This window comes from Rhinolophus sinicus, chromosome 14 (genome assembly GCF_057876585.1).
Source record: "Rhinolophus sinicus isolate RSI-liver-muscle chromosome 14, RSI-T2T, whole genome shotgun sequence".
Classification (NCBI taxonomy): domain Eukaryota; kingdom Metazoa; phylum Chordata; class Mammalia; order Chiroptera; family Rhinolophidae; genus Rhinolophus; species Rhinolophus sinicus.
In genome coordinates, this window is record NC_142514.1 from 176,782,485 (window position 1) to 176,800,333 (window position 17,849).

General features: G+C 39.0%; 2 protein-coding genes across 2 annotated transcripts; both read left to right on the forward strand.

Annotated features, from left to right (window-relative positions):
* Positions 1-225: 225 nt before the first annotated feature.
* OR5AS1 (olfactory receptor family 5 subfamily AS member 1) lies at positions 226-1,262 on the forward strand. Its single transcript, XM_019719751.3, has one exon. The coding sequence runs from the start codon at positions 226-228 to the stop codon at positions 1,165-1,167; it is 942 nt and encodes a 313-aa protein (XP_019575310.2). The 3' UTR covers positions 1,168-1,262.
* Positions 1,263-13,450: 12,188 nt separating this feature from the next.
* LOC109439439 (olfactory receptor 5J3-like) lies at positions 13,451-14,427 on the forward strand. The gene has a single exon (XM_019719748.3). The coding sequence runs from the start codon at positions 13,489-13,491 to the stop codon at positions 14,425-14,427; it is 939 nt and encodes a 312-aa protein (XP_019575307.2). The 5' UTR covers positions 13,451-13,488.
* The last annotated feature ends 3,422 nt before the right edge of the window (positions 14,428-17,849 follow it).

Consider the following 17,849-nt stretch of genomic DNA (forward strand, 5'->3'; position numbering starts at 1 on the left):
CTGATGGCCATTCCCGAAAAAGAGTTCCAAAATTGCTTTGAAGGGTGGACTAGGCGCTGGCATCGGTGCATAGCTTCCCAAGGGCAGTACTTCGAATGTGACTATAGAGATATCCAGCAATGAGGTATGTCGCACTTTTTCTAGGGTGAGTTGCTGAACGTAATTGTCAGACCTTATATTCTGACACCATCTATTTTGGATAAGAAAAACAAGAAAACCGAGAAGATGTTGGAGAGTAATTATACCATGCCATCTGAGTTTCTACTTGTTGGATTCACAGATTATCTACCTCTCAGAGTCACACTATTCTTGGTATTTCTCATGGTATATACACTAACTGTGGTGGGAAATATGGGTTTAATAATCTTAGTTAATATCAGTTCCAGCCTGCAAACCCCCATGTATTTTTTTCTCAGCAACTTGTCTTTTCTAGACATCAGCTATTCTACAGCAATCACTCCTAAAATGCTGGTGAATTTTTTAACATCCAGGAAAATCATCTCTCTCTATGGCTGTGCATTACAAATGTTTTTCTTTGCTTGTTTGGCTGATGCTGAGTGCCTTGTCCTGGCAGCAATGGCATATGACCGCTATGCAGCCATCTGCAACCCGCTGCTCTACCCTACGCTTATGTCTAAGAGAGTCTGTACCTGCTTCATTGTGTTGGCATACTTTAGTGGAAGCATGACGTCGATGGTACATGTCTGCCTCACATTCAGGCTGCCATTTTGTGGCTCCAATATTGTCAACCATTTTTTCTGCGATATCCCACCTCTTCTGGCTTTATCGTGTGCAGACACCCATATCAATGAGCTTCTGCTCTTTGCCTTGTGTGGCTTCATCCAGACCAGTACTTTCGTAGTCGTATTTATCTCTTACTTTCGTATCCTCATCACTATTTTGAGCATCAAGTCCTCAGGTGGCAGAAGCAAAACATTCTCTACCTGTGCTTCCCATCTCATAGCGGTCACTTTGTTCTACGGGACACTCCTGTTTATGTACTTACGTCCCACCACCAGCTATTCCCTGAACACTGATAAGGTAGTTGCACTGTTTTATACTGTTGTTTTCCCCATGTTTAACCCAATAATCTACAGCTTCAGAAACAAGGATGTGAAAAACGCCCTCAAAAAACTATTAGAAAGAAACTGGATTTTCAATGAATAAGAATTTAAATCGCTGAAAAATATTTAAGGCGTATCCTGCTCTTTTAATCTCATTATCAATACCGTGTTTCCCCAAAAATAAGACCTAACCGGAAAATAAGCACTCGCATGCTTTTTCAGGATGCTCATAATATAGAATAAGCCCTAATGAGTCTTTTAGAGCAAAAATTAATATAAGACCCGGTCTTATTTTGGGGAAAATACGGTACTATGCCATGAATAGCTTATATGTCAACTATTTTAAATTGGTCATCATTTTCCCGAAATAAAGACAACTTTTCATTCTTACTACTTTAAAATGCTTTCATCCTCTCTTCCAGAAATGTTCTCTCCAAAATTCTTCTTTTCTGTAAAACATTCCTGAGTTAAAATAACTAATAATAATTGCTCTCGGATTAGTGTCCTTAAAATACATTGTATAGTGATTTATTATAGTCTTTATCATGTATTGAAGGTATACATTGACTTGTCTGCCAACTCACCCATATTGGAAGCTTCATGGCAGCTGGGAATATGTTTTGGTTTGGGGGAGGGGATGTGTTTGCACATCCCTTTGGGGTATATGAAAACCTGGAGTCCTGGGTGGTATTGGTGACAAACAGGATGGGCTCCCCCTTTTCTGACTTTTAACAACATATCTCTTTGATTTAGACTATGTGTAAGCCAGGAGTTCTGCTGGGCAGCTGCCAGGGTCTTGACCCAAGTACGAGCTGCAGCAATGGGCTTTCTAACGGGGCTAAATTTCTCCTCCTGCTCATTTCTATCTGTCTACCTACCCTATCATCACCAGCTGAATAATTTCAGTACTGTTCCCAAATAGCCAGAAAATTTCCTAACCTATAGTTTATTTATCTTTCAAATGTTCTTATTTTGTGAAAAAGCATAATATTTACATAACGTCTGTATTTAATATTTGTGTATATGAGAGTGTGTATATTGTTAAGATGGGATTGTAATGGTGGCACTATATATCTTCTATTTTGAGGTTTGAATCTCTGGTATAATTTGCTTTAACAAGTGTAATTTAGTTTGGGACTTTTTGAAAGCTCTTCTTTTCCCACTTCCTTTCCGCCAGGCCTACATGATTCTGCTTGTTGTACATACTAGTTTCAATGTTTCTATTTACTTCAGTCCAATGCTTGCACTATGACTTGGGAGAAGTTTTGCATCTGTATGGGATCCACTCCTGGCTCTAACTTAAATCTACATAACATATGCGAAGGTTGCAATAACCATCTTAAATGTACCTTCCCCCACCCTAACCCACAAAGCCGAACTCAATAGAAAATTCCACAACAGGCCAAAGCAATTTACATCCTAGTTAGAAAATAGAAAACTTCAGATGAACCAAAGACTCCAGACAGTAGTCTCCAGCAGACTCTGCCCCGCTGACCCTCCTCTTACTTTAATAAATTTTCTGATGTAAATGATGTTGGATCTGCTGGCAGTTTCTGGGTGTGGGCCGGGATCGTGTCTCCTGAAGCCAAGAATGGACACACGGACCAGGGAGAGGCAAAAAGTTGTAAAGGAAGATCGTTTATTAGAGGCAGGAGAAGAGGTTGTAGCTCCTGAGTGGGAGGGGTACCCGAAACTGGGAAGCCAGGAAGGAAAAATCTAGACCAAAGAATCTTATTGTTAATTTTTTATTGGAAACTATATTATGACTGTGTTGAAATTTATTTTTAATTAACTGTGAATTATCAGAGAGATTGAAACAGCATAACCCTTTAAACTTTTTACATCCTTTATTGTGTTTGAGAAGTAGATAATCTATGGCAACTCGGTTATTGAGAACTGCTTTAATGATCTGTCCTAACTCTTGTCTCATGGCATGGATAGCCTGTGAGGTAGATTAAAGCACTGGTTGGAACAGCCATTGAAACTAACACATTGATTAGCCAGAGTCACGGTTCTTTTTTCTTTACTCAGTTCTAGTATTTGGGTGAGAACTATTAGCTCAGCTAGTTGTGTGCTGGCCCCAGAGGGAAAGCTTGTATTTTCTAAGATATTATGTAGAGTAACTACAGTATATCTAGCCTTTTGTATGTCATTTTTCATAAAAGAGCTCTCATCAGTGTGTTGGGGAAAAGCGGTGAGGACCTAGAGACTCAAGCGGCACGCAGCCATCAGGGAGAACACAGCTTTATTATGCCGGTAGGCCCAGCGGGATTGTTCCCAAAGACTGAGCACTTACTGGTGTTGGGCACTTTGTTTTATAGGGTTATGCCTCTGGGTTTGGGGGGATTCGTGCCATTGCTATTGCAGCACTGGGGATTGGTTAAATCTGGCCGGGTTGCCGGGGAGGTCTGTCCCTAACAGCTGTGATCGCTCAACACTGTTTTGACGGGAAAGCCTCTAACTGCTGTGCTCACAGGAAAAAACTGTCCCAACAAGTGAAGAGAGTCCAATCTGTGTTGTCTAGGGATGTTTTTTGTAAATCTGCTCTAGCAGTATAAGTTTGTATTAAAATTTGTTGGTAGTTTATTTTTCCCCCACCTCTGGGAGGAATGTGGCAGGATTAAGGGTGGAGCAGGTCTGTATTTGGATTACAAAACCTTTTAACAAGAGGCCCTGATGCCGCAGGAGATGGCTATCAGTGAGCCAGTGACTATTATTAGTATTTAAATGTCCTCGAATATGATGGGGGGACAAAGATAGTTAAATCCTGTCCCATCATGAGCTTGGTGGTTTTAGGAACCAGGAGGGAAGCTGCAGCTATGGCACGAAGGCATGCTGGCCAGCCTCCTGTTACGAGGTCTAGTTCCTTACTTAAATAGTTACAGAGTCCTTTTTTATGTTTAATTTGTTTATTTTACATTTTTTTAAGGTATACACCAATGATGAGAAACATGCTGAGTAAAATGAGCCCAAACCTGGGGGCTGTCTTTATCTTTACAACCCAGCAGTTTTCAGAGGAAAAAGGTCCAGAGAGAGCAGTTGAGACAGAATAAATGCTTCCTATATCAATTAGGAAATTAATAGGCTTACCTGCCACATCAGGGTCACCTGCAGTTTTACCCCCTGTGATGAGAATAGCTTGGGAGCCACTGGGAACTTTAGGCCCAATAGTGATTACAGCCAATTTTGGGGAGGGAGTTGGTCCTTGTTCCCTTCAGAACAAGGGGTACTCCCTCCTCTAGTGTCCTTTAGTCTGTACAGGGGGCACGGCTGCTTTGGAGGACTAGGACACTCCTTATTCCAATGGTCTGGGATTCCACATCCAAAGCAAGTTCCTTTATCTGGCGTTTTCTCTCTGGGGCTTATGGGGTGCCTTGAGGTGGCTTCAGCTATGGGTTGTCTGTAATTGTGACCAGAAGTCTGGCCTGTCTCTGGTCTCATCCTCTGGTCTCACTGTTCCTTTATTTCTCGTTTTTCTGTCTTGGCCGTTAAAGACATTTAAACAAATTCCTGGCTGTTAAAGACATTTAAACAAAGTCTCTAGGATCTGAGCCTCTTACTCAGGGATGTAACAGTGGGTCAGAACCATTAGAATTCCTGCCAGTTAAGGGAAAACATCAGGCTAAGCTTCCCTATATTGGCCTATCTCTGATACCGAAGAAGGCGAATGAACTGTAGCAGTACTAAAATATAGAGGTTTGCTTAACTATTAGCAAAACTTAATTTTTAGATTTAATTTTTGAATAACCAAGGACTTGATTGAGAAAATGTAAAACATAGAAAATTATTTTGGTGACATATATAATCTTTGTTTTTTTAGGTAGAAAATTTGTTCATAATGTCAGTAGCAGACCAATAGTCTAACAAACTTTATCTTAGTAGAGAGAGAAAACTTAACTTTTATTCTGTGCCAGCTTACTTTTGAGGTTTAAATTTACTTAGTTAATTATACTTAGCTTAACTATATATAAAACTCTCAAAACTTCTCACAAACCTTCCACAACTTTCCAGTCCCTCTTAATTTGTCTCTTTTTACTCATTTAGAAATAATCTCTGCTTTCTTTCAGTACCTTCAAAAATGTATTTCCATATCTTATACCTTCGTTGAAAACACACACCATTTTCCTCCATGTTAGAATCCATAACCTTCAGAACCTTAATTTTTACTGACAACCAAAGCAAGCAATTAGCACTTTCACTGGCAAATCCAGGAATATATTTGACAACCTTTAAAAGCATAGGCTTTTGTAATAAAATGTAAGGTATATTTATTAACAGATCATAATTAACAGACCTTTCTCTCAACACATTCCTGTGACAAGAAGCTAGAACTAGATGAACTTAGACCTACCTAATAATTAACACCTCAGCATTTTGTTATTTTGAAATACCTAGATATTTAATCTAAGCTATTTTCTTGGCAAATTCTGTAACAGAGTAACATGACTTTAAAAGTAAGCTTATTTAGAATGTTAGTACTCTGGGACTCCAATCTAAAGGCTATTTCCCTTAAATGAATCCCACTGTGAGTGGTCCCTGTAGGACTTAGAATTAGAGCAGCAGAGTAAAGGGGGTGGGGGCATGAGGGAGTCTGGCTTGAGAATTAGCTGCTTGGTTTTTGAAAGTGCCACTTTTTTCCTTCAGTTACCTCAGCCTCAGGCATTCCTGTTTATGGGTGGATTAGGAGATGGGTGTATGTTGAAGGGTCCTCCTCAGGAGAGGAGGATCCCGCTGGAGTTTCCTTTGGAGGAGTCCACCCAGAAGGGGTCTCCTTAGGGAGAGTCTCCTAAGAAGGAGTCTCCCTAGGAGGAGTCCCCCCAGAAGGGGTCTCCTTAGGAGGCGGGAGGCCAGAGATCACAGCCAAAAGAGCCAGGTCAACTCTACATTTCGTACAGAGATCTGTGTTGTCCCTCAGGGCGAAAGAAGCCTGAACATATGAAACGTCCGACCACTTGTCCTCCTGTCTGCAAAACAGGTCTAGCTGTATGGTAGTATTGCAATTAATACTTCCCTCAGAAGGCCAAGTTTCCCCATCTTCTAATGTGTATGTAGCCAAACTCTAAACAAAAGAAAACCAGGCTCTACTTCTTCAAAATCTGAAGGTCAAATTTGTCCCAATGTTTCAAGATGCAATTCAGGGGGGTGAAGGCACCTGAGGGCTGATTCCCCATCTGAAAGGGAAGCAGAACAAAAAGGCGTCCCTTTGCAATTCATCTCCTACATCTTGCTCTAGGGTGTCCCCAGACGTGTGGGCCACGGACATTGGACATCGCACAACCGATTCCGGGGCAAGAGGAGAGACATGACGCACCAGGATTAGCCGTGCTTATCTGGGCAGCCAGGCCCGTGCCTCCAGTGGGCACCTTCCTTGTCCCCACCTGAATGCCTGGCGCTGGCCCACAGGCCGATAAAGGCTGTGGCCAATAATGAGGTGCTCTAAGGTGGAGGGAGTATATTCTTGAAGCTTGTAGGGAAGGCATGTGGCCTAGGCAAGAGGGAGTGGAAGGAGACCCTGAAGCCCAATATGTGGGGGGGAGGGGGGGAAGAGATATCTGAAGCCCCAAAAGGCTTCGGAGAAGGTTGTTTCCTTAAGGAAAATTGAATCTGGAATATCTTGGTCCTCCTTAAAAACTTTGTTGGTGGTGGCTGAGGTGGCCTGGTGGGTGGTGCTCCAGAGGAGCGGCGAACTTGTGGGCCCTCCCTCCCCGCTGCTGCTGCAGCTGCGTGGAGCTGGGGACGGAGCCAGGCGGCAGAGAAGCCGCACAGGGTTCCCAGAGGAGCACAGCCATAGAACAGAGGAGATGAAAAATCAAGTCTCCAGAGAGACATTATGCTGTACAAACACAGACCTCACTGGTGTTTGGATTTTTCTTGAGCCCAGCAGATCTTCAATGACCTGTTCCAAGACCGGGTTATCCTGTCATGGGAGTTTTCGAGTGGCAGACACCCTAATGGCCATTTAACTGTCCGACCCGTGCCCACAAAGGACGGCAAACAGAAGAGGTATAGGAAAGTGAGTAAGAGGTTTTGGGGTCCCCTAAAAAGGGCTTACCTCCTGGCTGGCTTGTTAAAATATGTTACTGGAGAGTGTTGAGGAGGTCTCAGAGGAAAGGGACCCCGGGCCAACATCTCAAGAGCTAGGGAGAGATAGTGAGGATGAAAAGAGCAGCATGGTTGGAGGAGACATCCTACTGGCACCCTGCCAGGCAGTCGGGCTGGGAAGGGACCAGAGGGACCTTTGGGACCCACCGCAGAGTAGCTACGACCAGGATCCCTCAGTTGTCCACAAAGGCCCACAGTCCTGGCCACGCGCCAGTATTCAGTCTCCTCATGGGAAGGAAAAAAGCAGCAGAAGAATATGAGAAAATAGCAGAGAGGTGGAGGGAAGCCTCCAAACAGCACCCTTTCAGGCAGTTGGGCTGGGGGAAGACCCAGGGAGCCTTTGGGACACACCACAGAGTAGCCACGCTCAGAGTCCCACGATTCCTGCCGAGGGCCATTCACCTCAACTGCACCCGAGAGAAGAAAGTAAGAGAAAAGGCAGTTGGACTGTGGTTGACATTCCTCTGGCTCAGTGCCAGGGGGGATCAACCAGAGCCCTTTTGCAAGACCTGCCCTCTGAGTCTTGAGAGTAGCAACCGGGCTTTTCTCATTTAAATATCGGACAGAAGCCTATTGTTTCCATGATAGGAAAAGGAGACAAAAAAGGATGAAGGGCCATAGGGTGGGCAAGTAGAAAGGCACAGATAATATTTACCTCTCCTTCAATCGTGGACGAGCCCCAAATGATGTAAATGATGTTGGATCTGTCGACAATTTTGGGGTGTGGGCCGGGATCCTGTCTCCTGAAGCCGAAGAATGGACACCAGGGGGAGGCAAAAAGTTGTAAAGGAAGATAGTTGATTAGAGGCAGGAGAAGAGGTTGCAGCTCCCAGCGGGAGAGGGGTACCCGAAACTGGGAAGCCCAGTGACTGAGGCAAAAGTTCTTACTTTTATACCTTCCCTTGCCTGCTTGGGGAAGGGGGCTGGAGCCTCTAATGGAATTAATTGATCAGGTGTCCTGTTTGCCCATCCTGAAGGGTAGCCTGGATACCAAATAAGTGCATAGATACAAGGACAGACAGACAATAGATGAGAGATAGATGATATATTATAGATGATAGCTAGATAGATGATAGACAGATGGGCAGACTTAAGTGGAGAACTTCTGAAAGGCAGAGAGGAACTTTTGAGGGTGTTCCAAACGATATAAATATTAAAGGTTGTGATCTACCAAAGGGAGGAGCTACTGATTCTGAACCTGTGCCCTGTGTCTTCTCTGGTGGAAAGAGAACACAGTGGAGCTATAAGCAGTTATGTAGGCTGACAAGATGATTTCAATTATATACAAGCTTAAGTACACAGCTGTTTTTCCCACAGGAAATTGGAAAGGACAGGGACTGGAGAATGGAAGAAGCTGGTTTGGGCCACAGAGCCAGGTTAAAATCTCCTTCACTCCTACCGTGTTTCCCAAAAATAAGACCTGGTCTTATACTAATTTTTGCTCCAAAAGACGCAGTAGGGCTTATGTTCAGGGGATGTCATCCCGAAAAATCATGCTAGGCCTATTTTCCAGTTAGGTCTTATTTTCGGGAAAACACGGTAATGTGCTTAGAAGACACACAGTCCTGCTACAGGGAAGAGCCAGAAATAAAAATAACATGGTTCTCCTCAAAAGATGGGCCAGAATTGGATCCTGCTTTAAGTCCGGCACAGAAAGGATAGAATTTTCTTTACGAAGCACTAGAAGATTCCGATTCTGGAGAGTCAGACTGAGCTGGAAAGACACAGTGAAATCTTTCTCAGTCTCTAGGTACCAGGTTGATAACATCCTCCCACCCCAGAGGTAAAGGCCTGCATCAGACAAAAGGCCAACAGCCCCCTAAAGAGATTTGCTACAATTTGAAGATGTGTAGGGCAGGAGGCTAAGTTTCAACCTTCAGAGAATTAAAACTGAATATCCTGCAGTGTTTAATGCCGAGAGAGAGAGGAGAGAGAGAGAGAGAGAGAGAGGCTCTTAATCAACACTTTGGGAAACCTGTACGCCCCCCACTCCCCCAGAAAGGGACAAGCCAGAAGGAAGTGAAGTCTGACTCCAAACCAGTCCAATTGATAATTGAATGAACATAATCAGCCTCTTATCCTTTGTGCCATTTTAGAAACTGAAAGCCTCCCCTGTGGAGAGTAATGTCATCCCCAGTGCCTATGAATATGTTATTCACATGTAAAGAGCCAGAAAGTAAAAAAAAAAAAAAAAGTAAAAAGTAAAAAAAAAAGCACAAAATATAAGCCGGTACAACAGAAGAGCTTCATGCTGGAGTTAGAAAAAGACTTCGAAAAATATTATGATTAACATACTGAAGAAAATTTGTTTGAGGTGAAATATTTCAAGAGAGAATTAAATACATTTAAACAGAAACATTCTATCCTATGCTTCTATGAATTTTCTATTTTTGAAATTTCGTATAAGTGGAAGGAATCACACAGTATTTGTCTTTTTATGACTGGCTAATTTCACTCAGCATGATGTCCTCCAGGTTAACTCATGTTATCACAAACGGCAGGATTTCTCTCTTTATTAAGACTGAATGAGTCTGTTGTATGAATATACCACATTTTCCTTAACCATTCATCTGATGATGGGCATTTGGGTTGTTTCCATATATTGGCTATTGTGAATAATGCTGCAGTGAACATTGGTTTACGGATATAGAACCTCTAATGATATTCTCCTTTTCATTTATGTTATTAGTAAATTGTGTTTACTCTCATTTTTCTCGATCAGATTCATTACTTTTGTTATTTTCCAAAGTGTCTGTACCATTTTCATACTCCTGGCAGAAATGTATGAGCAATGATATTAAACATTTTTGCATACGCTTATTGGCTATTCTGAATGTCCTTCATTACAAAGTCCCTTTTCTAAATTTTTCATATTTAGTTGTCTTGCTTGTATTTTTCTTATAGGTTGGCAGTAGTTTTTAATATATTCTGGATATGAGTGCCTTGTCATATACACATACTCTGACTGTCTTTCCATATTATGTAGCTTGCCTTTTTAGTTTCTGAATGGTGTATACGTATTTCCAGGGACAGACGTCCATTAACAAGTGAACGAATAAACAAAGTATTCTATATCTATGCAACGGAATGTTAGTCAGCAATAAAAAAGAACTAAAGATTTATGTAACAATGTGGATATATCTCAAAACATTATTCTGATTGAAGAAAATCCAAACAGGAAAGAACATATTCTGTGTTATCCCCATTTTATGAAACTCTGCAAAAGCAAAACTTGTAGGGAGATATAAAGTTAGTCAGGAGTTTCTTGGTGTTGGAGGTAAAAGGTAGGGGTTTCTTTGAAAGACAGAAAGAGACTTCGGGGATTATGAAAATGTTCTGTATTTTGATTATGGTAGTAATTGCCCTGGAATACATGTTTGTCAAAATTCATTAAATTATACACTTAAAATGACCCCAGCTTATAGTATCATAATTGTTCCTCAATATCTTTTATTTGAAAAAAAGGTAATTATTTTCTAAAGCATAATATTTTATTATATTGCATTAATTAATATAACTTCTGAATAATATTGTTCACTTAAAGTCTTCTTTCATGACCAAAAAAAACTCACATTAACAAATATATGCCAAATTAGTTTTAAATAAGGCTACTAAATAAATATAATGATTGGTATGTGGCCACTTTCCAGAAATATGTGCTTTTAAACATAGTATTGCGTATAAATTCAAGGGGTTACTAGACCTTCAGAAGATAGAGGACCTGATAGGTACTTTCTGAATGTAATTATTTTGCTGGTTTTTCTTTTCTACTGAGTGCCTATACATACAGATATTTATAAATTATTTTTGTCCTTAATCTACAATTTCCTAGGAGGATAGAAAATATTGGTCTGAGAAATTTAATCTCTATATTTCTTACATATATTTCGCATATAATTCTTCAAATATAGACTGGGAATGAACTATATATACTCATATATATGAATGCATCAGGCACTAAGAATGTTCTAGTCCTTTTAACATAATGGATCACCTTTTGGCCTAATTCAAGTTTAGACTATTACCTAATCCCTACTCCTACCACCTGCCCCAATAGCTGTTAATTTAGGGATTTAGGAAATTTGCATTTAGGAAGAAACATTTAATGGTTTTTAGAATAAAAAATAAAGCACATATCTTATTTAGATACATATGTAAGGGAACAGTATGAAATACTGCTATCAGAATCCCCTATAATTCATTTTAAGATAAAGACAAAACCCCCAAAATTGTCTACCAGCAAACACATGCTATATGGAAAAATAAACATTGAAGAGATGGGTGGTCAAGTCATTTCACAGCAGCCTTTGAAGTTTAGCCCAGATAACATGTTCTGAAAAGCTTCCCGTGCTAAAGTACCAAGCAGACATCATATCAATTCTATCGCACTTTTTTTCAGAGATCATATATTCTGTTTTTGTCTTTTTTTCCTGTATACTTGCCCTACATTTTCTCCTATTCTTTGTAACATTGAGGAAATTAAATGCCTTAAGGGAGCCATTAAATGCTTGAGAGTTACCTAAATCCTCAAGAAACACAGAGGAACTTTTAATAACATATTCATTATATCCTTTTAACCAGAAAATTAACTCCAGGGACTCTATTCCCATTTGAACTAAGGTAAATATATAACTGAACTTTTTATCTAAACCTATCTTCTGACACGATTGTGTTTTGATCATCTTACTCTGGCTTTCACACCGTGGAAGCTGTGACTTTGGCTCTCATACATTAAAGGAGAAGTTTCAGTTTCAATCCTGCTACTTATAACTGCTATTATTTACCTAATTTATGCATTATTGTAAATGTCAGACAGATTTAACCTTTTTTTTTAATTTGTGTGTGTGTGTGTGTGTGTGTGTGTGTGTGTACTTTGTTTGGGGGAAATATAGAGAAGTAAACCATGGGAATGAGTGGTCGTGAAGTTCCTAAGTGAGCTAAGGTGTTGAACATTGTTTTCTTCCACGGGTAAGTTAAATTCACTTATTTGAATATCCTGTATACATACATCCTGCAAAACAGTTAAAATGCAAAAAAGAAAAAGATGGGAAAGAAGAAAAAAATGATGTTCAGATTTTAATCTGATAAAAAACTTCAAATTACAGGGGTGGAAGGAATTGTGATTCGGTCATTTATTCCTACCACTTATGCTACACTTAAATTTCTTCTACAGTAACATCAAAATTGTTATGCAACTTCTACTGAAACAATGAAAAACCAGTGTTGTAATTCAATTTGAAATATTCTTCTCTAAAGGATTGATTGTAATCTGTCATAACTACATATTTCCATGGGGATTACTCACCTGTCACGGTAGATAGTCCAGATCTAACACAATTATTTTTTCATTTCTTATTATTTCTGTAATCTTGCAATGCTCTTTTCTGAGTTTTACCTATTGTACTCAAAAAAAAAAAAAAAAAAAAAAAAAAAAAAAAAAAAAAAAAAAAAAAAAAAAAGAAGGAAGCCGCCAAAAAACATCCATTATTCCATAGAGGTAAAGCTATAGTATTGTGAATGTTTAAAACACTTATTTTTATTTTTTATATAAATGTGAAAATATAGTTAAATTTTTCAGATAAAATGTAGTACTAGTCAATAAATGTGCATTGCTTAAGTGGAAAAGACATTGCATAGTCTAAGAAGTGTGGTGCAATATCAAAAGTATCAAGTATCAAGACTCTGTTTCCTGAGTTTCCTGAATAAAATCTTTCTATTGGGTATACAAGTTGCTGTTGACTATGTTTCATATTCCAGCTGAGAGTTCCCTCTTCTCCCCCCCCCCAAAAAAAAATGGCATATGAACCAAATGTAAAGGCATAAGTAGAATATCTTGATTTGAATGGCACAGTACAGTTTGTTCTTACATCTTGATATATTTCACATTAGCTACTACTAAATCCAAAGTGGGAAGTTTAAAAGAGAGTTTCATGGTACTATAGATTAAATTTTCAACTTTGATTAGGATACTTTATAAACTGAATTGTGCTTTACCTATTTTAGAAAGCAACTCACTCAAGGTTTTTTTTTCCTTCACACTAAGATCAGCATTTTGAATGCATCCTAAAGTTAAGGCCCTTATGTTTGCATTTTTCACTCATGGAATTACGATATGGAAGAGGCAAATACAGTCCTTGAAGAGACTAGAGACTTTCTATTTAAAATTTTCTAATTTTAGAGCTAAAACCATGAGAGCACAGAAATCAGTAACTCAAGTTGCACAGCTAGTTAGGGATTCCCAATAGTCTTGCTAATGCAGCACGATTATTCTCAATGTAGTCCAATCTTCTTATCGTTAACAGGTACCAAGAAAAACAAACACATGGCTGAAGTTAATTGTACATTTGTTACTGAGTTTATCCTTTTGGGACTGACAGAGCGTGCTGAACTGAAAGTGGTCCTCTTCGTGTTGGTTCTGCTTATCTATACCATTTCCTTGGTGGGGAATCTAGGAATGCTCCTTCTAATCCAAATGACTCCCAAACTCCAAACACCAATGTATCACTTCCTTAGCTGCCTCTCTTTTGTGGATGCCTGCTATTCGTCAGTCTTTGCACCCAAAATGCTGCTGAACTTCTTTGCTGAACGGGAGACAATCTCATTTTCTGCATGTATTGTGCAATATTTCTTATTCGTGTCACTCCTTACCAGTGAGGGCTTCTTGCTGGCAGCAATGGCTTATGACCGCTATATGGCCATCGTGAACCCTTTACTTTACACAGTGGCTATGACTAAGATAGTTTGTGTTGCCATGGTCATTGGATCGTGTATAGGAGGTTTAATCAACTCATTGACACATACAATTGGCTTGGTGAAATTGTCTTTCTGTGGGCCCAACGTCATCAGTCACTTTTTCTGCGACCTGCCCCCACTATTGAAGCTGTCATGTTCTGACACATCCATGAATGAATTGTTGCTTTTAATCTTCTCTGGCATTATTGCCATGATCACGTTCTTGACTGTGATGATCTCCTACGTCTTCATTGTCGCAGCCATCCTGAGGATCCGCTCAGCAGCAGGCAGACACAAAGCTTTCTCCACCTGTGCTTCACATCTAACAGCTGTGACTCTATTCTATGGCTCTATAAGCTTTAGTTACATTCAACCGAGCTCCCAATATTCCTTAGAACAAGAAAAAGTGGTATCCGTGCTTTACACCCTGGTGATTCCTATGTTAAACCCATTGATTTATAGCCTAAGAAACAAGGAAGTGAAGAATGCTGTGAAAAGGGCTGTAGAAATAAAATGTACTCCTTCTTAATATTTATACCATACTTGTACATTCCCTAATATAGTATACAAACAAGTGCTTGGGATAATGATATCTAAATGATTTATTAAAACTTTGATCCCAAAGGAATCTTAAAGCTTATTTAAGTGGAACCCTCTGTTTTACAGTGGAAGAAAAAGTCCTGAAATAATTACATGTCATAGTATATATGACTGGTTATTGTGTAAATTAACCTAAAAAAACATATGAAGTTCTAGGTTAGTTAACAATTGTTGACATTTTAATTCTTGTGTATGGGTAGCAATATGAATATACACATAGGGATATATAGACACAAAAATACACACACATAGAGAGATAGAAGCATAAAATTCATAAATAATAACATTTCTCTTAACTCAGTCTCTCTTTTAAGCACAGAAAAAATAAAACATTTTTCAAGTAAAAAGTATTGGTACTTAAATTATCCAATAAAACTGACAGATATATATTCCTGAAATTCGCCTGGACTATTTATGGTCAGATATTCTTCAAAAGAAATAGAAACACTCAAAAATAGAAAGAGAACTACATTCTAGATTACCTTTCCACGCACAACGGTTAGTCTAAACCTTTTCCATAATCTTGGACCCAGTTTCCATTACTACCCATGAAATTGAACAGCATGGAACGCCAGTTTTATTACATCACATGGAGGAGCCACTAATACTCAGAAGAAAGTTACCCTAAAGAGTTTGACTTCATGTTTAGAAAGGATGCCTTCATGGTAATTAGGGAATCATTAATAATCAGATGCATTTCCCCCTTTCCTTTAAGGGTCTTCCAACATATTCTTTAGACATTAAACAAAAATGTCCTGAAGGCATTCTAGACAGGGAAAACATGGAAGCCAGTTGTTTTCCCTTTGATTCAAATTATATGTACAGCTGCATAATGGTAAAATCAGGCCCAGAAATACTGATTGTTCCATAGTGATCTCTTTTCCCTAAATTGCTATAAAATGTCCTATCTGGAAAACAAGAACAGTAGTCTCGAGAATATCTTCATTTACAAATAAAATTAAGTTTAATTTTTGGAGTTTGTTTTTAAATACTGAAATAACTACAGGTAAATAGGCTAAGCAGCACAATGGAACAGCTGAATGCTCTATAAATATTAATTAATGTTTTTACATGGCAAGCTAGATTAATCTTCTTTCATCTCAGTAACAACCAAAATCATATAACTGAATTTCTCCACTATCTGTGAAGGTTGCAACTTGAAATGTTTATTATATTGGAACATTATGCAAAGAATTCCTATAAAAGTTTACCTTTCAGAATGAAAAAATAATAACACGACCACCACCAACACTGAGAACATCATATACCAGCAATGTTTCTATAGCCTTTCATGATTTTCCAAGATTATTCAATATGATATTTGAAATTGGGCCCCATAAGGGTACATATATGTGACATTTATGTATAAGTCATTCACATAAGTGCATTTGTATGAAAGTTTTAATTTTCAGAATAAAATAAAAATAAAATAAGTAAATCAAATTTTACATAGTTCTTAACAATTTTCAAAAGTATTCAATATCTTATATCCTAGAGTATGAAACACAATGAATGATATACAGGCAAGATAATTGAAAGTCAGAAAAATAAATCAAACTATTTATAATTTGTAATAAATTATGTTACAATATACAGCCTATAAAAGAAAGACTTGGCCTCCCAGGAATCAGATAAAATAATACAGTTTACTAAGTGTATATATATGGGAGAAGGGGATTATTTTATGGGAAAAATACTGACCTTAGAATTCATATATTCTCACCCTTCGTTCTTAGATTCCTCAGATGTTCAATTTTTGCTAGACTACCATCCTGACTCTAATTTTTCTCATACTGGATATTTCCTAATTTTTTTACTATTCTTCATGCAATATGATTTCAATTTCCATCATTATTATGTTCACTCCTTACTTTGTCAATATTGAGAGGCTGCACGGAATAGTAAAAGTAGCACAGCTTTTTACACCAAACATTATATTGAAATTACTATTGTACTACTTCCTAAAGTGAAAACTTGGAGAATTTCTTTAATTGTTCTGAGCCACCTATAATGTGAATCATATGAATCAGAATATTTACTTAAATAAAATCACACAACAATTAGAGATTACAGTTGTGAAATGCCTGGAAAATACTATGTGTGTAATAAATAGAAACTATTCCAACTAGAATCCTTCTTAACAGTTGGTTGCCAAAGAAAAAGAAATACTCTTGTTAACAAAATTAATTGTAACTTTCCCTGTGTGTTAGTCTGTCTTCACTATTGCTTCATTTTAAAGTCACTGCAAATTTTTTCCACCTTGTTCTTGTGCAGTTGTATGTGTGGTTTGATTGCATTTGACTTATCTTAGTGACATATTTATTCATATTTGCCCATCCCCCTATAAAATTTAGCCTACCATTTTACCCTGTATTTACCTCCTTTTATATTTTCCATTCTATTTTCGAAGTATCAGCCTACCTAATATTTCTAAAAATTACATTTATGTTTAGCTAATATAGTGACAAAAATGTTGAACATAATATCTATCTTAGTGTCATAATTGGCTAAATTACGCCTAATATTAAAAGGCAATCTAGTTTACGAAAACACACAAACACACACACACACACACACACACACACACATCCTGAATTCTATTTAGTAATTGCTTCCACTTCTTTTGGGTTGTCTCTCATTGAAATATATGTAAAGATGATGATGTCATAAAAATGGCGGTGTGAGGTGAGCCTCTTGAAATCTCCCCTGGAATTTACAACAAATTGAATAACTGTAACTCCACAAAGGACTTCCTATGCATCAGACAGGCAAGACTAAGAGGTGCACTACTGAAATCACCTAAAGGTGGGCAAATTGTGCCAGTGGGGGAGGAGGGAAGGGAGAAGTGCGGAGATGGGGCCGCGTGGGCACAGGACACAGATCAAGCCCAGTGTTCCAAGCTCGCTGCATTCCGGAACAACCGCAGCTGAAGGAGAGGCAAGAAGTCGGACTGTTAGGGCTCCATTTATGGCCCACAGGGCTGAGGGGACAGCATATAACACAGCTGAACCCAACGCTCACGGCAGAGACCTCGGAGCAAAGACTGAGGGAAGAAGGCTGAAAACGGTGGTTTAAGCCCTCACTGCCAAACAGAGAATGGAAGCCTTAGGCACTGAGCCTAGTTGCCCCATCCTTATCCTCCCAGAGCTCGCCGTGCCCCCACGTGTGTTGCTAGAAGCAGAACACCAGCAGTGTCAGATCAAAAGAACAGAATATTTACAGTTCTGAGAACTATGGTGCGCATACACAGACTCACAGCCCAACTAGTTCTGGCAAAGGGGAGGGAGCAGTGGAAGCAGGACTCACTGTGGTGGTGGTCGCTGCCATTGCTCTGGGCTGTCACACAACCCA

What these genes read in the sequence shown, in the direction of transcription:
- OR5AS1 (XM_019719751.3), top strand. Translation starts at nt 226, where the DNA reads ATGTTGGAGAGTAATTATACCATGCCATCTGAGTTTCTACTTGTTGGA.
- LOC109439439 (XM_019719748.3), top strand. Translation starts at nt 13,489, where the DNA reads ATGGCTGAAGTTAATTGTACATTTGTTACTGAGTTTATCCTTTTGGGA.